The 17,116-nt window shown below is 39.5% G+C and overlaps 2 protein-coding genes across 3 annotated transcripts; one reads left to right on the forward strand and one right to left on the reverse strand.

Annotated features, from left to right (window-relative positions):
* Positions 1–1,266: 1,266 nt before the first annotated feature.
* Positions 1,267–16,318, reverse strand: ergic3 (ERGIC and golgi 3). Of its 2 annotated transcripts, XM_070901883.1 has the most exons (14): positions 16,178–16,318; positions 14,145–14,215; positions 13,111–13,198; positions 12,872–12,991; positions 12,408–12,504; positions 12,122–12,287; positions 11,486–11,543; positions 8,910–8,924; positions 7,600–7,631; positions 7,080–7,176; positions 3,549–3,613; positions 3,070–3,206; positions 2,310–2,365; positions 1,267–2,188 (listed from the first exon to the last, which is right to left on the reverse strand). In XM_070901883.1, exons 1-14 carry the CDS (start codon positions 16,263–16,265, stop codon positions 2,109–2,111), a joined length of 1,170 nt encoding a protein of 389 aa, XP_070757984.1. In that variant the 5' UTR covers positions 16,266–16,318; the 3' UTR covers positions 1,267–2,108. The 2 variants fall into 2 exon arrangements, with proteins under 2 accessions (XP_070757984.1, XP_070757983.1); XM_070901882.1 differs by lacking the exon at positions 8,910–8,924.
* Positions 4,100–6,399, forward strand: romo1 (reactive oxygen species modulator 1). The gene is made up of 3 exons (XM_070902838.1): positions 4,100–4,228; positions 5,459–5,589; positions 6,140–6,399. The coding sequence occupies exons 2-3, from the start codon at positions 5,459–5,461 to the stop codon at positions 6,246–6,248; spliced, it is 240 nt and encodes a 79-aa protein (XP_070758939.1). The 5' UTR covers positions 4,100–4,228; the 3' UTR covers positions 6,249–6,399.
* Positions 16,319–17,116: the final 798 nt, after the last annotated feature.

The raw sequence follows: 17,116 nt of genomic DNA on the forward strand, positions 1-17,116 counted from the left end.
AAAGAGTCATTTTGTCGATTAGGGAGGCAACTTGCTCTAATACAGCAGCTGAATGTGCAGACGTTTTCCGGTGGCGATCGATTTAAAACACTAGGTGTAAACTGAGGACGCGGAGGAAGAAACGCAGAGCGCAGTGTCTGGAAATTGTGTGAACCCAGCGAGCTGAAGTTGAAGCTGGAGGACAAAAGAAACTGAACCACATGCTGCAAGTTTTCGTCTGTTTTGCCTCAACTGCCGCTTAAACACTGAAGGAATTTGGCTTCTTAAATATCGGGCTCCGTTCACACCGCAGGCCTTCATGATTCTCGACTTCCGTTTATATCAAATCATTTATCAGTCATTTATTCAGTCTTAAAATCACATTTCTCTTAAAGCTGCTATGTGTAGGACTTGTGTGCGTTTGTGTTCGTGACCAGCTGGACTTATATCATCAACAGCTGTGATCAGACAGGGACACAAAGTCAGACTGAACAGTGAAGCGAGTCAGATTATCAGGATAGACTAACATGCACCCACAGATCGAACACAGGGACACGGAGACGAGCAGGCTGAGAGCAACGCAGGCTGCACCAACCTCCATCGGGATTGTCTCTTCTTTTTTTTTTTTTTAACAAACTAACGAAATCCTACACATAACGGCTTTAAATCAAGCTTGAGCAAAACCCTGCCTGTATAGTGACGTTATTTTAGCTTGTTTCAAGCATTTTTTGTACGGAAAAGTCTTTAAGGGAACACGTCACCCAAAAGCATTCAACCACTCACAACCTGAGGCCTGAAGTACCGGAACATTCCTCACATTCATAGAGCACGTATGACGTACGAGGTACGAGGTATGGCACTCCTTTCAGATCCTGGTTGGCTCTGAACATGGGTCTTTATCTGAGGGATTAGAATTTCATATTGAGTATTTTTCTTATTGTCAATAAATCCCATGAAAAGACCAAAACCGACAATGTGTTCGTCCTTCTCTCAATACTTTCTGACATCTCTATCAGGTCTCTACGAGCTCCAGGCCTGTAGAGCCAAACTGCTCCTGCTGAAGACGCAACTTTAAAAACAGGCTCAGGATTGTTTCTTAGAGCTGGTCGCTGTAGTTTTTAAATCAACCTTTACTTTACTGGGGACTGTTTTCAGCAGCGGATTACTCCACATTTGGTGCTCTAGTGAGTATTTGCGGCAGCAGGACGGTGTATGTGGGATTGAGTCAAAATAAACTGCAGCGTGTGTGTGTGTGTTCATGGTAATGAAGGAACAGTTTGGCTCATCGATGTGTTTTTAATAGTTTTTAACAACAGAGGTCTGTGGCTCAGAGGAAGAAGATATATCAGGCTTTGATACACACATAATACTTGTTAGGATCAAGTCATTGTTGGTTTTGTTTTTTCTTTTTAAAGAGGATTTGTTGACAATAAGAAAAGTATAAAATATCACCAGACTTGTAATCATCTATGTCCTGTCGGGCTTTCTGTGATTCTACTTAAAGAAATGTGGACAAACATTATTTCATCAAGCAGTCCCAGTTACATGGGGTGAGTAACTGATAGCAAAAATTTAAGCATTTGGGTGACGTATTCCTTTAAAAAGTCTCGATGCCCCTCTCATCCTCACCCCTCTGGGACGAAGGCTCGACCACAGATCCTCAAACGGACATTCAGAGCAGCGATCCGAGCGTTGACAGGAGGGAGGGAAGCTCCCTTTCTCCACGAAGAAGCTTCTGGAGGCTGGGTCTGAATCTGTGAGGCGTCCTCTTCTCTGCTCGCGTTCAGTCTCATAAAGTCTCTGGTCCATGTCTGATTCTGACTCTGTCCTGTTGGCATCGAATTTAATGGTGGAGAGCAAAATTCAAAAAGGCCCACGAGTTCCTCTCCAGTGTTTTTCCACAACGAAAAGAGAGACAGAGGAATTAAAAACATGGCCGATTTAAAACCTCTCTGCCTCTCTCTCTGTACTCAATCTGACAGAAGACAGAAAGACTGAAGGAAAACAAACTGATCGATTCTGTTTCCAACCGTCTCCCTCTGTCTGTCTGTCCCCCTTCTTTCTGTCTTTCTGTCTCTGTGTCCGTGTCTTGGTCTGCGTTGCACCGTGGAGGCCAGCGGGGGGCGCTGTTAGGACGCCTTGCCCAGCTCTATCTTCTTCTGGATGACCCGAGCTGAGTGGTAGATGAGCGAGTCGATCAGACCGGCCACTGCAGGACAGAGAAGCAACAGAAGAAGAAGAAGAGTCCGATTTCATCATTTAAAGTTCCATCAAGATTTCAGACTGAGGTATATTATCAGGTAACACACAGCGTCACATAGAGGACTGACCTGTAAATACACCTCCAATAATGGCACAAACTCCTGTTAAGAAGTGTGTGAACGATCTGAACAGAGAGAGAGAGAGAGAGTGAGAGACATAACTGTCAATAAAATCATATAAAAAGGTGTCACAGATTTGCAATTTAAATTAACTTCTTTATACATTATATTGCCTTTAACACAAAACATAACAAACAATCTTGATATGGATCGCCAAGACACATACTGAGAGGGTCATTTGAGACTGAAATAACAGAAATATCGCGCTCTGTCTACTACTAGTTCGTAAAGTTACATTGTGAGAGTTTAAACAAAGCTAAGCTGTACAACATGCATTTGTAATTAGAGCTGGTCTCCGGTCTCAAAGAATGGAGCAGCCACAGGATCCCAGACGTGAACTGAACATCAACACACGCCATCGCTGATCACAAGAATCAGAGACTCAGAAAGTTACCCGGCAGCACGGCGTGCTGAGGAAAGATGAGGACGTTTCTGGTGGGATTGACAACCAATAGCTGTTCTCTTGATTTCTGACAGCAACAACGTGACCAGAAGCAGCTCAAGCACAGATGCAGCTCATGCGTCATTGCTGTATTACACAGTTTCAGCAACACGTGATGAGACAAAGACAAAGACTCTGCACACGAGTCGAATAAGCGTCATGAAATGGGCCGCGTCATGTTCCAGTAGAGCGTTAACGTCAACTGACCAATTTAAATGAGAGGCAACTGACAGCTTTTACAATGTGAGGTCCTCCGTTGTCTCCTACCTGTGTTTCTCTGTGAATTTCACCATCATGGGTGACAGCTCGTATAAAACAAACACGCCCGGCAGCCCCTGGTCTCCTATTAGCCCGTTGGCCACTTTCTCATGCCTGGTGACTGAGAACTGGTTTGTTTTCACCACCTGTAGAAACAAAATGACAACAAAACACTGTTTTAGACTGATGAGAAGGGTCGCAGGTTAAATGTAGCCTTATGGACCTTTCAATTAAAGATTAGATTAGATGGGGCATTTCAGGGAAACTCAGTAAGACACATACGTTTGGAAAGATACATGAATGTCTGTTTTATGTCTAATTTAAAAGCAAAAGAACAAACGAAAGATAACGTCACAAAAAGAACCAGCCTTTCTCAATTCGTAATTTTAACATCTCTGAGTCCACCAATCCAGTTCCTTGTTGGTTTGATGAGGTCTGGAATGAAAGAGGAATTTCAGGGACCAAATGTAAAATAAACTTAGACTCACCTCTCCATCAGTTTTCACGTAGATGGTAGGAACAATTTTCACAAAATACTGGTACATCATTGATGCTGTGGGGACAGAAAGGAAATTAAACTGAAATATGAATGCAGACACATGGAAGACATTTGAGATTAACATGGCTGTTAATAATCTGTGATGCACCAAATACCTGGTCAAGATAAAATAACAGGAAATAAGAGCAATGGGTGTTATTACATATAATATTACATTAAAAAAAACAATTATCAGAATGAAAGAAGCTATTTTAAGTAAGGAATATATATAATCTAATATTACAGCAGTGAAGAGTGTTGAGGAGTGACTGAGGATGAGGATGTTCATACAGCATAATCAATACTGAAAAAGGTTGTATTGGAAGCGAGTTAGAGAGTTAAGGGCTGTATATTATTAAAAGAGAGCTCGTGAAGACCGCTGCTGTACTTAGTAAATGATTAAAATCTAAATAATAGTGATAATGAAGTGAACCACGGGTCGGCGCTGTTCATTTCCTCCTCCAGGTTCACTCTCCTCTTTAATCGCTTCCTCTGCCCTTCTCTCCTTCCTCTATCCGGTTATGGAGGTCTGCTGGAAAGACATTTAAACACACACCTGCGCTCCGATAAACGATAATCCTCCAGCTTGGAACCCGAAAACCAAACCTTATTTTAAACGCATAGTCCAAGGTAAGGTCGACTTCAGGCGGATTTTCGATTATGTGTCGATCAGAGACGTAATCTGTCGGTGGAAACGTGCCGTGTTTATCTGTCAAGGCCACAGGTGACGTTAGCCTGTTAGTTAGCATGCTAAGCTAGCACAACAAACGATCCGGTGGGATAAAGGTTGAATATGACGGAGTTAACGTTACAGTCTTAAGTCTTAAGACTGTGTGCTCACCGTTTAAAGACTGCAGTAAAACAAGCCGCTGGTTATTTCGTCTGTTAACACAACTGTGCTCGCTAACATTAGCCTAGCTTACAAGCTAATTGAATAACACAGGCTAGCGCAACGTCACTGACGACATCCAGAGACAACTAGCTAACGTTAGCGTTAACCAGCAGCTTAACTACCAAACGTCTTTTGTTTAGTTAAGGCAACGTTACTAGTTAACGTAGGTTGTCAGCTGAGCATTAAATAGCCAGTAGAAATTATGAGATAGTATATCAAAGGTCAAATGTCTGACTGTTGGGAAGCTATCATTTGAATTTCTAAAACTTGAATTGCGTGTCGATGTTTTTGCATTAGAGTGGAAAAAAGACAAAGTAACGTTATGCATGTTAAGAGATGCTTAATTTGATTTAACTGTGTGACTGATATAAGTTAGTGTTGCACTACTCTTCCACTGTGCTCACAGTTGGAAACATTTTAAACTGACTGTGGATGGTGTTTAAACAGCTGCAGAAACACCTCAGAAAAACCAAAAATAACTTAAACTTGAATAAACATCTTGTTGTCTCACTAAGAGTAATTGGCATTTTAAAGTTGCAGTATATTCTTCTGTAAGTGTGTTGATTTCTTGTATACCAACTACAAAAAGCATATACTAGACAGATTCGTGTACTACAGATTGTACACAGTATGGAGGTTAGGACATTGAACACAGCATTGTCTTCTTCAATGCTGTGTTCACTGACGGACTGATGTGAGACTGCTGCCCCGAGGCAAACATGAGCTGCTAAGTCCCGACTTAACTTTCTTTGCTTTTCTGTTCACTGTATTCATATGCTGGGATATTACATGGCCCCAAGTTTCATGTGTAGTTATTTGATTAAACACAAATTAATTTAGGAATATGTTCAGTGTAGGCTTGAATATCAGCTGTAATAATGAAGGTCTTCCAGCTAGACATTATCAAATGGCCTTAACATTACTTTATTTACTACTGAATCATCTATCTCGTCTTCTTTCCTCTACAGATGCCAGTGGCTGTAGGTCCATATGGCCAGACCCAGCCCAGCTGTTTTGACCGGGTCAAGATGGGCTTCATGATGGGGTTTGCAGTAGGAATGGCTGCTGGCGCCATGTTTGGCACTTTCTCCTGTCTCAGGTAACTCTGAACTTAGTGTGCACACAAACTATTCTGCCTTTTTATAGAAAAAGCAACTGCATAATGTGGTGAAATTGAAAATGTGGACTTGGTTTCCTTTTAAGACCAACTGTTACAGTCCAGGAGCCAGTGTGAGCTGTTCAGTGGACCAACTAATCAGCCATAACTGGCCCCCCACCCCAGCGGTGGATGTTTTGTGTGTGCTGTGTACCACTTAGAATAATGTCTCTCAATTAACACCATGCAAACAGTGAAGACGTAAACTCATTAGTTGTAACTAGAGCTAAGTGATATAATGGAGCAAAGAGTAATTAAAAAGTTGCACACGGACAAAGTGTGCGCTCTAATATTGATCAGCCATGTCAACTCAAAGTTACCTGACAACATTATTTTCTTGTTAGATTATAAGTCTACTCTTTAGACAACCTACAGTTACGAGTCTAACTTTCAAACTGGAGCCTGACGGTCACTTTCCTGACAGAACAGCTATGAGCCTGTAAACTACCCACTTCACTCGACACTAAATGAAAGCCGTCTCTTCTGTCTGTAGGATCGGCATGCGTGGCAGGGAGCTGATGGGAGGAGTAGGAAAGACCATGATGCAGAGCGGGGGGACGTTCGGCACCTTCATGGCCATCGGTATGGGCATCCGCTGCTGAGGAGGAAGAGTGTAACAACCTCCTTCGCCTCCACACAACTGTACAGCTATGGGACTCTTCCAGGAACTACAACCACATCTCTCTGTCTGCTCGATGCTGTCACACTCTCAACCGACAGCCTAGTTTTGTCAATAAAAATTCAAATTTGTCAGATGGTTTTCAGAGTGGATGTGTTACACTTTCTGCTGCTGCCAACGTGCTGCTCGGAGTGACAAACGCAAAACAGCTAATTTTATCTTCCAGGAGAAGAAGAACACCTGCAGACGCAGCACACTTGGTTTAATTCTACATCACTACGTTGGTCTCTCGTCCTATGTATCTTCTCTCTGATTGGTGCAAATTGCAGCTATAGAAAGAAGCTCTCGCTCTCCAGTTCTGAGGGTCTGACAAGGAAAGACTCAAGTTTAGTCCTAATTAATGAAACTGAGTCGAACTAGATGTAGAACTGAGGTTAGACTACCCACTTCAGTGTGAGCTAGTGCACTCCTATGACAGCGTATCTGTCCTAACTTTCCAGGGTCCTGTGCAAATGTGCATTGCTTTTTATGGGTACCGTTATATGTAGCCGATAAAAGCCCTTCCTTGTTCCTCATGTGCGGTGGATAGGGACAGCCTACGTGGTCATAATTTTAGGGTGGTGCATGGACGTCCACACAGATAATTTAATTGTGAGCTAAGCATGATGGAATGGTAAGATTTAGAGCAAAATCAACCATGTATTTTTCAAGAAAAAATGTAGTATGGACATCGAACATGAGCGTTACACTGCTGCTTACTGTGATATTCCTACCAGCATAATATTGACGACAGTAAAAGCGTGCCGTTACCGACCTTGTGGCGCTGTGACGTCCGTCTCGTCCAGAGGGTTAACGATGCCGGGGTAATCTTTACCAAACGACAGGTGTTTTATCAGATGGGTCATATTTATCTGCAGGACGACAAGAACGGAAAGGTTAGAAGTTTCACTTCAGCAACTCTTCGTCGTAATCATCATCACTAAAGCAGGTTTTCCGTTAAAGATGTCGTCATTGCCTTGTCATTCAACAGCGTTCAAAATAATACAAAATAATTTCACACAACTGAACAGCTTGTCATCTCGAGTCTTTTCATAATATTATTAATAAGGGACATGCACTGTACTGTAGTATTACTATATACAGTTTTGAATATTACCCGACAGTCAATTCAAGTTTGGGGATTTATTTAACATTATACAAACTGCCAACAAGAAAAAATAGCAAACAAAATAATCTTTAAGTAAGCAAACGACAAAAATACAAATCTGTTATTTTTAATCATTATGAAAATATGAAGTTGTAGAAACTTAAAACAGAAAATATGATTTACTTACGTTGTCTAAGCCAAAACTCTGCAGGTCGTGAACTGCAAACACAAACGAAACACATCACTTAACTTGTTAATTACAAATGCTTCAAATACACTTTTAGTGAAGAAAAAGGATGCGAATGTATCTTTAAGCTACAGATTTGCCAGAAAGTTATTGATCAGTTTGTGATTCAGCTGTTCAGTCTGATTAGTTTGGAGAGGAAAGGCAACAAATAAAGCTGAAGCCAACAATCACAGTTCATTCAGAGTTAGTAGCTGCACGTCACATCTGTTCTCAGGGTGCTGAGTCTGTCTGACCTTTGACCTCCCTTAAATGAGCTTGTTTGCATTCATAAACATTCATGAGGTGTTTGGTTTGAGACAACTTCACTTCATTTGTCAGCAATAGCTCAGAATGACCTCAGCATGCGGACATTTCATGTGTAATCCTGTTCAGTAAACAGTGGCAGCTTTTCAAGTATGTCAACTGTGAGGACGTGTCATTGGGACGTTTTTTTTCTTCCCACGATTTCTAAAATCCGATTGGCTGCGAACAAACACACCCACAAAACTAATCATATATATGTTTGTAAAAATGCTGAAAACTGGCCAAATAAATACAATTTAAATACAGATAAATACAGTAAATATAAGAGCCAGAGGTTAATCAACATTACAGCAGCTTCACTGCCCCGTTTGTAAACCTGTTGGAAAGTACTGCAAATACACAATAACAAAGCAAGTTTCTTAGAGCTGCACGAAGCAGTTTTTCAGTCTGTTAAGGATAAAACTTAAGTCTGTAAAAGTATAAAAGCCTCCCAACTGAGACACAGTGGATACAGTTCTGGTGTCAGTTTGGTCAGTGGTATAAATCGACGACCTTCATTCTAAGTTCACTCTATAAATGACACCATCAGCACAGCGAGATCTCAGGCTGAAGCTCGAGACGTTTGCTGGATGAGAAAAGTCTTAAATATCAACATTTCTAACGGGAAACAGTCGGCTTTCTTCAGCCCTTTAAAAGCGTAAGCCCAATCACGTGCTGATACCTTAGTAATATAATATAGATACATTTACTGCATATGAATATGAAATCACATCAGAATTGTGAATTTAAAAAAAATGACCAAAAATTCAAATTCAATATTTTGAACGAAAGTTATTTTCACGTTTTCACTTCATATACTTGCAATACTTTCCCATAATCAATAAAAAGGTTGCTGTACTGGGGTGAGGCTGTTCTCCAGTGAAGTTTATAGGTATATATATATATATATATATATATATATATATATATAAAAAAAAAAAAAAAACTACAAATAAAGATGGACTTACTTTCCACAGCGTGCACTGCAGAAAGAAGAGAGAAGAGTCACTATGATGAAGCAGGTACACAACAAACCATGTCATGTTCATGTGTGGGAGGGTGTTGGTAGGGGCTGCACAACACTGACAAAATGTTTTTTTTATGCTCAATATTTTTTTACAAATCTACAAATTTCATGAAGACACAAACAGTGACGCATGAGGACACAGCTTCTAAAACTTACCTCAGGCTTTTGTGCTCATCATTTGGTTGGTTTCAAAGTATTAAAAGCTCAACTCCAATATACGAATTGATTTACGAGCCCAAGATTTTACAGAACAGCAGAATTTCTCATTGAGGAGGATTATATTTTTTTCTGTGCCAAAGAAGAGAGCTTAAAAAAAATAGTCGGTATAACTTCTGTCAGGGTAATCGTGCAGCCCCAAACACACGACGCAGTGTGCAACACTTTATGGTCAGTCCAGACTAAAGGGGGTTTCAGACCAGAATGAGGATGAGGGGGATTTATTTCAGCCGCAGCCTCATTTACAGTCAAATCTTCAGCACAAGTGATTCTTGTCTCTTGTTTCTGTTGCTAAGCATTCAAATATAACGGCAAACAAAACAAATGAAATGCGTTCAGTCAGATTAATTTATCTTACATCACAGAGCCAGAGATCAGGATGCTGCTCAGGAAACTAACAGCTGGTAGCCTCAGACTTCAGCCACATGCACTATTTTATCAACCAATCAGATTTGCATCACGGCACAGTATTTTTAGTTGATGCTTGGCTACCTGAAGAGTAATCTCATCTATTGGCCACGTTCTGCATCTTAGTAGCCGGCTATTGTTTTGTTCAGATTACACGCAGCCTGTCAAATTGTGGCACTTTTCCTGCTGAAGGGGCTGTTAAGAGAAGATTTATTTCAGCATTCGATGGCTGGCTGCTGTTCATTTCCTGCTCTGGTTTAATGTGCAGATGCAAAACAGGACAGTCCAGTTAAGATAATAAACAAAGACCGAAACTGACGCACAATGACGGCAGAGCAAAAGTCGGCGGCAGCAGTCAAAGGACGAAACAAAAGAAAGAAATACAAATGTAGACAAATGCAGAGGAAAAGCATGGAAATGGAGCTTTTTACAGTTAGACCAATGCATAATCAAGTGTTTGCTGGTGTATCAGGTGATAATAAAAATATCAAAAAAACCGAAAAGACACTCCATTCTCTGAAGACCCTGAGGTGCGGCTTTAACCTCCAAAAAAGGCGAGTAAGCGGACCTTAAGCGAAGATTATTTTGTTGAAATTGAAAAATGCCTTTTTTTGTAGTAAAACTAGTAAAAAAAAAAAAAACATGCAGCAAACATAGAGGCAATAAATAAATAAATAAATACTCAGTCTAGACGGCTGCATTATTCCTTAAAGGATGGAAAAACAAACAACTAATTCCAGCATTGGTGGTGCACATTTAAGCAACATGAGTCCTGGGACTTGAATATTGATGACTAAGACTTGGACCTGCACACTGAGGACTTGAGCTTTGACAACGCAGACATCTGCTTACATTTGCTTAAATGTGTTAAAAATAAGACGTCCAACATGTTGACAGAACGACACGACCTTCAATAGACACAAGGGGACTACAATGGATGTTCTGAATAAAGCTTTTCAAATACAAACATTGAAACATGTTGAAATGAAAATCACAATGATTAATTGTTGCAGGAAAATCTCAACATGCAATCAGGAATGATTGTGTGCAGCCCTGAGCTGGGATTAATGAAAGTTTTGTTAATGTGGTGGATCTACGATGAGGGATGATGAATGCATGGATTAACAGAGGCTGGTCAACACACTTACCAGTCAAACGTTTCTGAACACCTTTTATTTTAGAAAGTGCAGTGAGAGGTGACTCTGATCAGAAAAGACCCGACGACGGGAGAATGTCAAACTTATTTAGTTGACTTTTCTCGTTTGTGAGCCGTCTCTTTGTGAGCGTCTTAAACTTTAGAAAGGTTTTTATGATCGTTAAAAATAGCATAACGTACTGAACAGTGCAAATGTAACTGACATTTACAGATTTCCAGTTTCTCAACACCTGGTTATACATTTTTCTGCACTACACAAAACAAAGTTGGAGTCTATGCAGCTTTCTGCAGCTGTGATTTTGTGCTTTAGTTACATGACAAAGAGTGAAAAGAATTGAATTATCTGTAAAGACACAGTCTGCCTGTGTACTCTGCATATACTGCAGAGCTGTAAGTTAGTCATTCTGTCAGGTGGCCACAGAACACAACACTCCTCTTTTTCTCTCAATGACACTGAAACCTCATGTTGTGATTTGAGTCTCACTCAACTACACAGCTACTAAACAGTACAGCGATGAAACACAGTGTGACTATCCTGGACTACTGTGCCTTTCTTCTTGGTAGCTGCGTACTTCACCTATAAAAAGGTTCCAACAAAGACCTCTAAATCAGTGTTTTTAAAAGGACTACCACTTCAGCCACATCTGCCACAGGAAACTAACACAGGGTGTTCAAAAGCCTTTGAATGGTCCTCTGTGTGTGTGTGTGTGTGTGTGTGGATAAACAACAGGTCTTACCGTGGACATGAGACTGCTGGAAACTTTTTCCTGGAGCAAAGTGGAAATTTCCTGCCACCTGAGACACAAAGGATCCAATCAATACAGTCATAAAAAAAAGAAAACATTTCAAGAATAAAGTCATAATATTTTAAGAAAAAAAAAAACATTGAAAGAATGAAGTTATAGTATTAAGGGCTTTATTTCAAGAACAGTTGTATGTTATTAAGCACTTCCTGATGGATACATACTGAACTGCAGTCACTTTCCTATGACAGGTTTACAACTGAAACTTTTCCTTCTTCTCAAAATATTTCAACTTTACTCTCAAATTTAACAGGAAAGAACTTCGTTAATATACGAGCAACAGCAGGCAGGAGTTTAAGGAACTATTAAAGAACGTCTACAACGCACTACAAACAAGAGTTGTTTTATCTCAACATCAAATTATACAAATTTAAATTTTACAGCTTGATCTAAAGTTCTCTTGTCAGCTGAGTTCCTCTTGTTGCCCAAGACATTACGTGTCATTGAATTTTAAGTTTTCACTTCTAAAAGTTTCACATGTTCCTCTGAACATTTTTTGTCAAAACCCAGCTGCATGTCAGGAACAAGGCTGTTGCTCTGACAATAATTCCCAGATAAGAGCTGGAGTACCTTGTTGACCTCCAGGAAGCCGTAAACCTGGCAGCCTTCGTTCTTCTGCTCCTGCATCTTCTGTGTGAAGCCCTCCCTCTTACACTGCTCGATGGTGTCTGCGCTCTTGAACGCCCAGCCTCGCCGCCGGTACGCCTCCCGCACGTCGTCACAGGTGTTACAGCATCTGCACACGCGCACACACACACACACACACCAAGCAGACGTAAGGCAAGTAAACAAAACGTTTTACAGAAAGCACAAAGAAAGTAAAAGCAGAGCCTGTGTGTGTTTGTTGGTGTCTTACTTGAGGTCTTCAGTCTCGGCTCCGTAACAGCTCTCGCATCTGTTTGGGTCCAGTGTACTAGGGTCAAACACTTCACCATCGTCAGCCTTACCAAGTTCTACACAAAAACAAAACATAAAATCATCGTCAACCAACAAACACGATTTAGTTTTAATTCCCGTCAAAAAAAAAAAGCAACCAGCAAAAGACTCACTTTGCACATTCCAGTCTGAACCTTGTCGTGTGTAGCTTTTAGTGTAGCTTTAATGTCTGCTACCCTCACAAGCACTAAGGAAGAGGAGCAAACTGTTGCTGCCCGTCTGAATATTATAAAATGCTGCGCAGTGTTTTGACCTCATAGATGTATCACTCAAACTGGCCTTCCTGGATCTTACTTCCTCTGCTCACACACACGTGCAGAAACCTGACCACATCAATGCAGCACCGTGCATTTTTGTTTTTGTCAGAGTAAAATCTAAGATTACCGTGTTTATCTGCCTCTTCGGTGACAGGCTTGAGGTCTTTGTCCAGCCGCTGTTTGAACAGATTGTGTTCAACGTCCAACTGCTGCTCACCGGCCACGTCCATCGCATCTATACTGAGATCTGAGCGAACAAAAAGGAAAGAGGGGGGTTGTTTATAATTAACACGTGTCATTAGCTCGTTAGCCTCATCAGCCAGAAGCTCCTCGCTGAGGCAGCGAGATGACAGCAGTGCTACTTACAGGCGCAGGGCATGTGAGGGAAAATGACGTCGATGTTGATTTTCAGTTTGTCCCCTCGCGACGTGTCGACGTACAGCTCAGGGTGAACCTGCAGGGAACATTCATTCAGTCGTTCAGACAAAACACAAACATGTCTGACACATTTAACTGAACATATTTCAGATATGACAACAATGCATCTCCCGTTTTTTGCACCAAAGCAACAGAAAATCAATCCTGAAGTACTTTTTGCTGTAAAGTAGAATTTCTGCCATTCACTTTGTAGTAGCAGAAGTAATTAAAAACGTAAATGGGAAAACTTGAGAACACACTCGTACTACATTCCTACATCAGCGATATACCATGAAACTAAAGACATCAAGTGACAAAAGCTTTGTGATGTTAAAATGTTTGGGAGACAGGACATTAACAGTCACTAGTTGTATTATCTGATGAATATAAAACAGTTCAACGCAAACGTCATACTTCTGAATCCTGTGACTGTAAAAAGGTGAGTGGAAACATGTCGATTTCAAATTATTAAGACCAGTTATGATTAACAACTATGAGCAACACAATGATGAAAACTAGCGTTGACTTCACAGTTGTGTGTCGTAATTTTAAGCACACAGAAGTTTCATTGTTTGTGGGATCGGACTCATCAGACCGGTCTGACAGGAAACACACCTGAAGGCTGACAGCTGGTTACTGTTAACCCCAGGTAGCGTTTATTATTATCGTTACTTTACACTTTGTATAGTTTACTAATCTGTGCCTTTCATCGCCTGAGGAAAAAAAAAAATACATTCTTGATCTTGGAAACAGATTCATCAACAACAACTACTTCATTTTTCTGGGCACTTTTGGGACTTCTTGTCTATGTTGGCCTTAAAGTTGAACTTGAGCTTGAGCTCCACGGCAACTGTGCTAATGAAGGCCATGTGAGATGGCTTGTTTTTGGCAGCGCACGTGTTAAACTGCCTCCGTGTTAAGTGTCAAGTTTAATTTCACCTAGAGGACGATATCAAGTCATCAGGCGATGTGGGTGAACTCACCTCTTTAGTGAGATAGTACTGCAGCTCAGAGACAAACAGGATTAACATGATGACACCGCTGATGATCGTCACTGCAGAGACACAGAGGAAGAAATCAAGAGTTCTTTTAAATCCTGTTTTAAACAGTGAGAGCGAGAGTTTAAAGAAGAAAAGATCAGATCCTCTTCTTATGTTTCATCATGAGCGAGAAACAGTTTCAGAAATATCTTCTGTTTAAGAAAAGTGTGAATTAGAAGTTTAGGATTATTTATTTAGGATAATAAGGAGTTTTTGTTTTATCTGTAGTTCAGTAGTAAAGAAAAAAGAAAAAATGTCAGCAAACAAACCAACATTAAAAACTTAATTAACTCAGTAATTCATTCAGGATTGAGTGTTTATTAATAATAATAATCAGAATCAGAATCGGAATCAATACTTTACTGATCCCCGGGGGGAAATCATACAGTACCGGTGCTCCCATTCAAGAGTAGAAAGTAGCATAAATTTACAAATAAGAGTATGTACAAAAATAAGATATAAAAAAATAAGAAATAAAAAATATACACATTTACAATATTGAAAAAAAAGTGAAAAAAAATATATATACAATAACAATGTATATGTATGTATGTATATATATGTATGTATTGCACTGTTTAAAAGAATAAATGATGAGGTAGTATATGGATAACAATAACTAGTCGATTAATCATTTGAGCACTAAGTGAAAGGCTTCCCAGAGGTAAGTACTAATAAGTCTTCTTACTTTTTTCAGAAAGCAGAAAGACACAGTTTGGTTAGTCACTAACCTGTATGTTCTCACCTACACTCATAATTACATCAACATGTTTCATGATGATTCATTTGTATCTGAAAATGAGTTCATATACGAGCTTCATCCCAAGAAGTCCTGGTCCTGATCCAGTTAACAGGCTAAAAGATGTTGCTATGATAACAGATCCAGATCACATTTAGGCCAGCTATGGAAAACCCAGACTTCTGTCAAATCTAAGACTGCAACTCATTTGCATTGCCAATTACTTTCTGAATTTATTGATTAATCGCTTTGTCTATAAAATGTAAAAAAAAAAGATATTCATTTTACTATCATATATAACAAAGAAAAGCATCAAATACTCACATTTGAAAAGCTGAAACCAACAAAATTTTGGCATTTGTGCTCGAATAATGACTGATCGACAAATTGATTAAGCATTTAAGCTCTAGTAAAATCATCCACAGTCAAATCAGGCTAACTCATGTCCATAAAACAGGTCATGTTCACTGTGATGCATTACACAACAAGCAAGGTTCAACAGTCTGCCATTGGATTTTCAAACCACGCAGAAATAAATAGAAATCAATGGCTGCTTAATAGGTTAAAGTAGTATAGTAGTAGTAGTAAGTCACTGCATTATATTACTATATAACAGTACTATATTCCTACTACATATTGTAATTATTGTGCTATTATTTTATTATCTTATGTTATATCATGGTACTCTCTTCCATTTCTAGCAGGTCATTGTATTTTTACTGTACAGTTTGTGTATATTACATACACTGCATATATACCATAAATAATATTATATACTTTAGTGTACTATTAAGTCTATACATTTTATTGATATATATATATGTACACTCCTATATTTATATATATTTTATATTTATATAGCTTTTCTAATGTCGTAAAATCACTGGTATTGTCCTTTAAAGAAAATATGTAGTAAAAATACCTAAAAATTAGATGATAAGAATAAGTTTCTTTGAAAATACATCTCCTGTTCAGGTATTTATTTGCCTTTTCTTCACCAGCCTTGCCGTTAGGTTGCTCAACTACTGACATGTAAACGTTAAAGGTGTCTGTTCTGCTGCTGTTACGTGCTTACTCAGCGTTACAATGATAACGATAATACTGCGACTTAATGTGTTTTCTATATTTTATCATTTAAAAAGGAGAAACGGTTCAGTTAGCCTTGTTGTTAGCCGCAGCAGCTAACAACCTGTGTGTCTGAATGGCTGCTGCTCTCTGATAAATTAAAGCCTCTCACCGGTCGCTCCTCCCCACGTCTTCACTCGGAAATCCTCCAGAGTTTTGGGATACGCGTCAAACTGCTTCAGTTTATTTAACGTGTCCATTTTCTAAGCCAGAAAACCACCGCTACACACAAATGTTACCGACAGATTCCTGCACTCCAGACACTCATCAGTCCTCCGCTTTCACTTCCGGGACGCACACGAGGCACGGCTGAGCCAATCAGCGCCGGCCGCGTAATTTTGTCGTTTTATTCTTTTTGAAGAAAAAATAAAATAAAGTTTAAATGTGAACTTTATCAATTAACTTTGATATGTATTTATTTATTTGAGTTGTAGATATGTTCAGCTGCCTTTGTTTTTCTTTTTCTTTTTCAACTTTTTCGACTTCAATAAATACAAAATGAAAATAGTTACCAACATAAACAATATATTATATTTTGTGGCTACTTGTCTGAAACTATTGTTTTCTCTCCAGTAATACAAACACTGTCACAAATCTGACCAGTAAAAACCTGTGTATAACTGTAACATACATCTGAATGACTGTGTACTATGGTGATGCAAGGGACGGACACAAGATTCAAATACTTTAATTAGTTTTAATTATTAACTTTGTACAGTTTAGAAAACAGAAACCTATTCACATATTAAGACACTTTAACATTACAGAGCATTAAACAAACTGATCCAGAGCAAATCCCACAGCAAAACTGTCAAATCTTCAAGACAACAGACGGCATACTTCCTCAGTAAGAACCTGTTTTTGTGTTACCTCTGTAACTTTATAAACTCCTGTTTACTAAAAATCACAAATAGCTTTTCACTGTGATACTGACTTTCATTTGTTCTCCACAGTTGTGTTTTTGCATGACATTTGGAAGGAAGGCAGAAGAAAGACAGAAGCTGGTAGAAGCGTATAAATAAATGTACGTGTAAACAGGACGAGGTCATCG

This window comes from Enoplosus armatus, chromosome 3, assembly GCF_043641665.1.
Source record: "Enoplosus armatus isolate fEnoArm2 chromosome 3, fEnoArm2.hap1, whole genome shotgun sequence".
Lineage (NCBI taxonomy): Eukaryota > Metazoa > Chordata > Actinopteri > Centrarchiformes > Enoplosidae > Enoplosus > Enoplosus armatus.

Coding starts and splice junctions, on each gene's coding strand:
- romo1 (XM_070902838.1), top strand. CDS start 5,459: ATGCCAGTGGCTGTAGGTCCATATGGCCAGACCCAGCCCAGCTGTTTT. Junction 5,590..6,139: donor GGCACTTTCTCCTGTCTCAG/GTAACTCTGAAC, acceptor TTCTGTCTGTAG/GATCGGCATGCGTGGCAGGG.
- ergic3 (XM_070901883.1), bottom strand. CDS start 16,265: ATGGACACGTTAAATAAACTGAAGCAGTTTGACGCGTATCCCAAAACT. Junction 12,992..13,110: donor CCCTCACATGCCCTGCGCCT/GTAAGTAGCACT, acceptor TTGTTCGCTCAG/ATCTCAGTATAGATGCGATG. Junction 12,288..12,407: donor GCCGAGACTGAAGACCTCAA/GTAAGACACCAA, acceptor GCGCGTGTGCAG/ATGCTGTAACACCTGTGACG.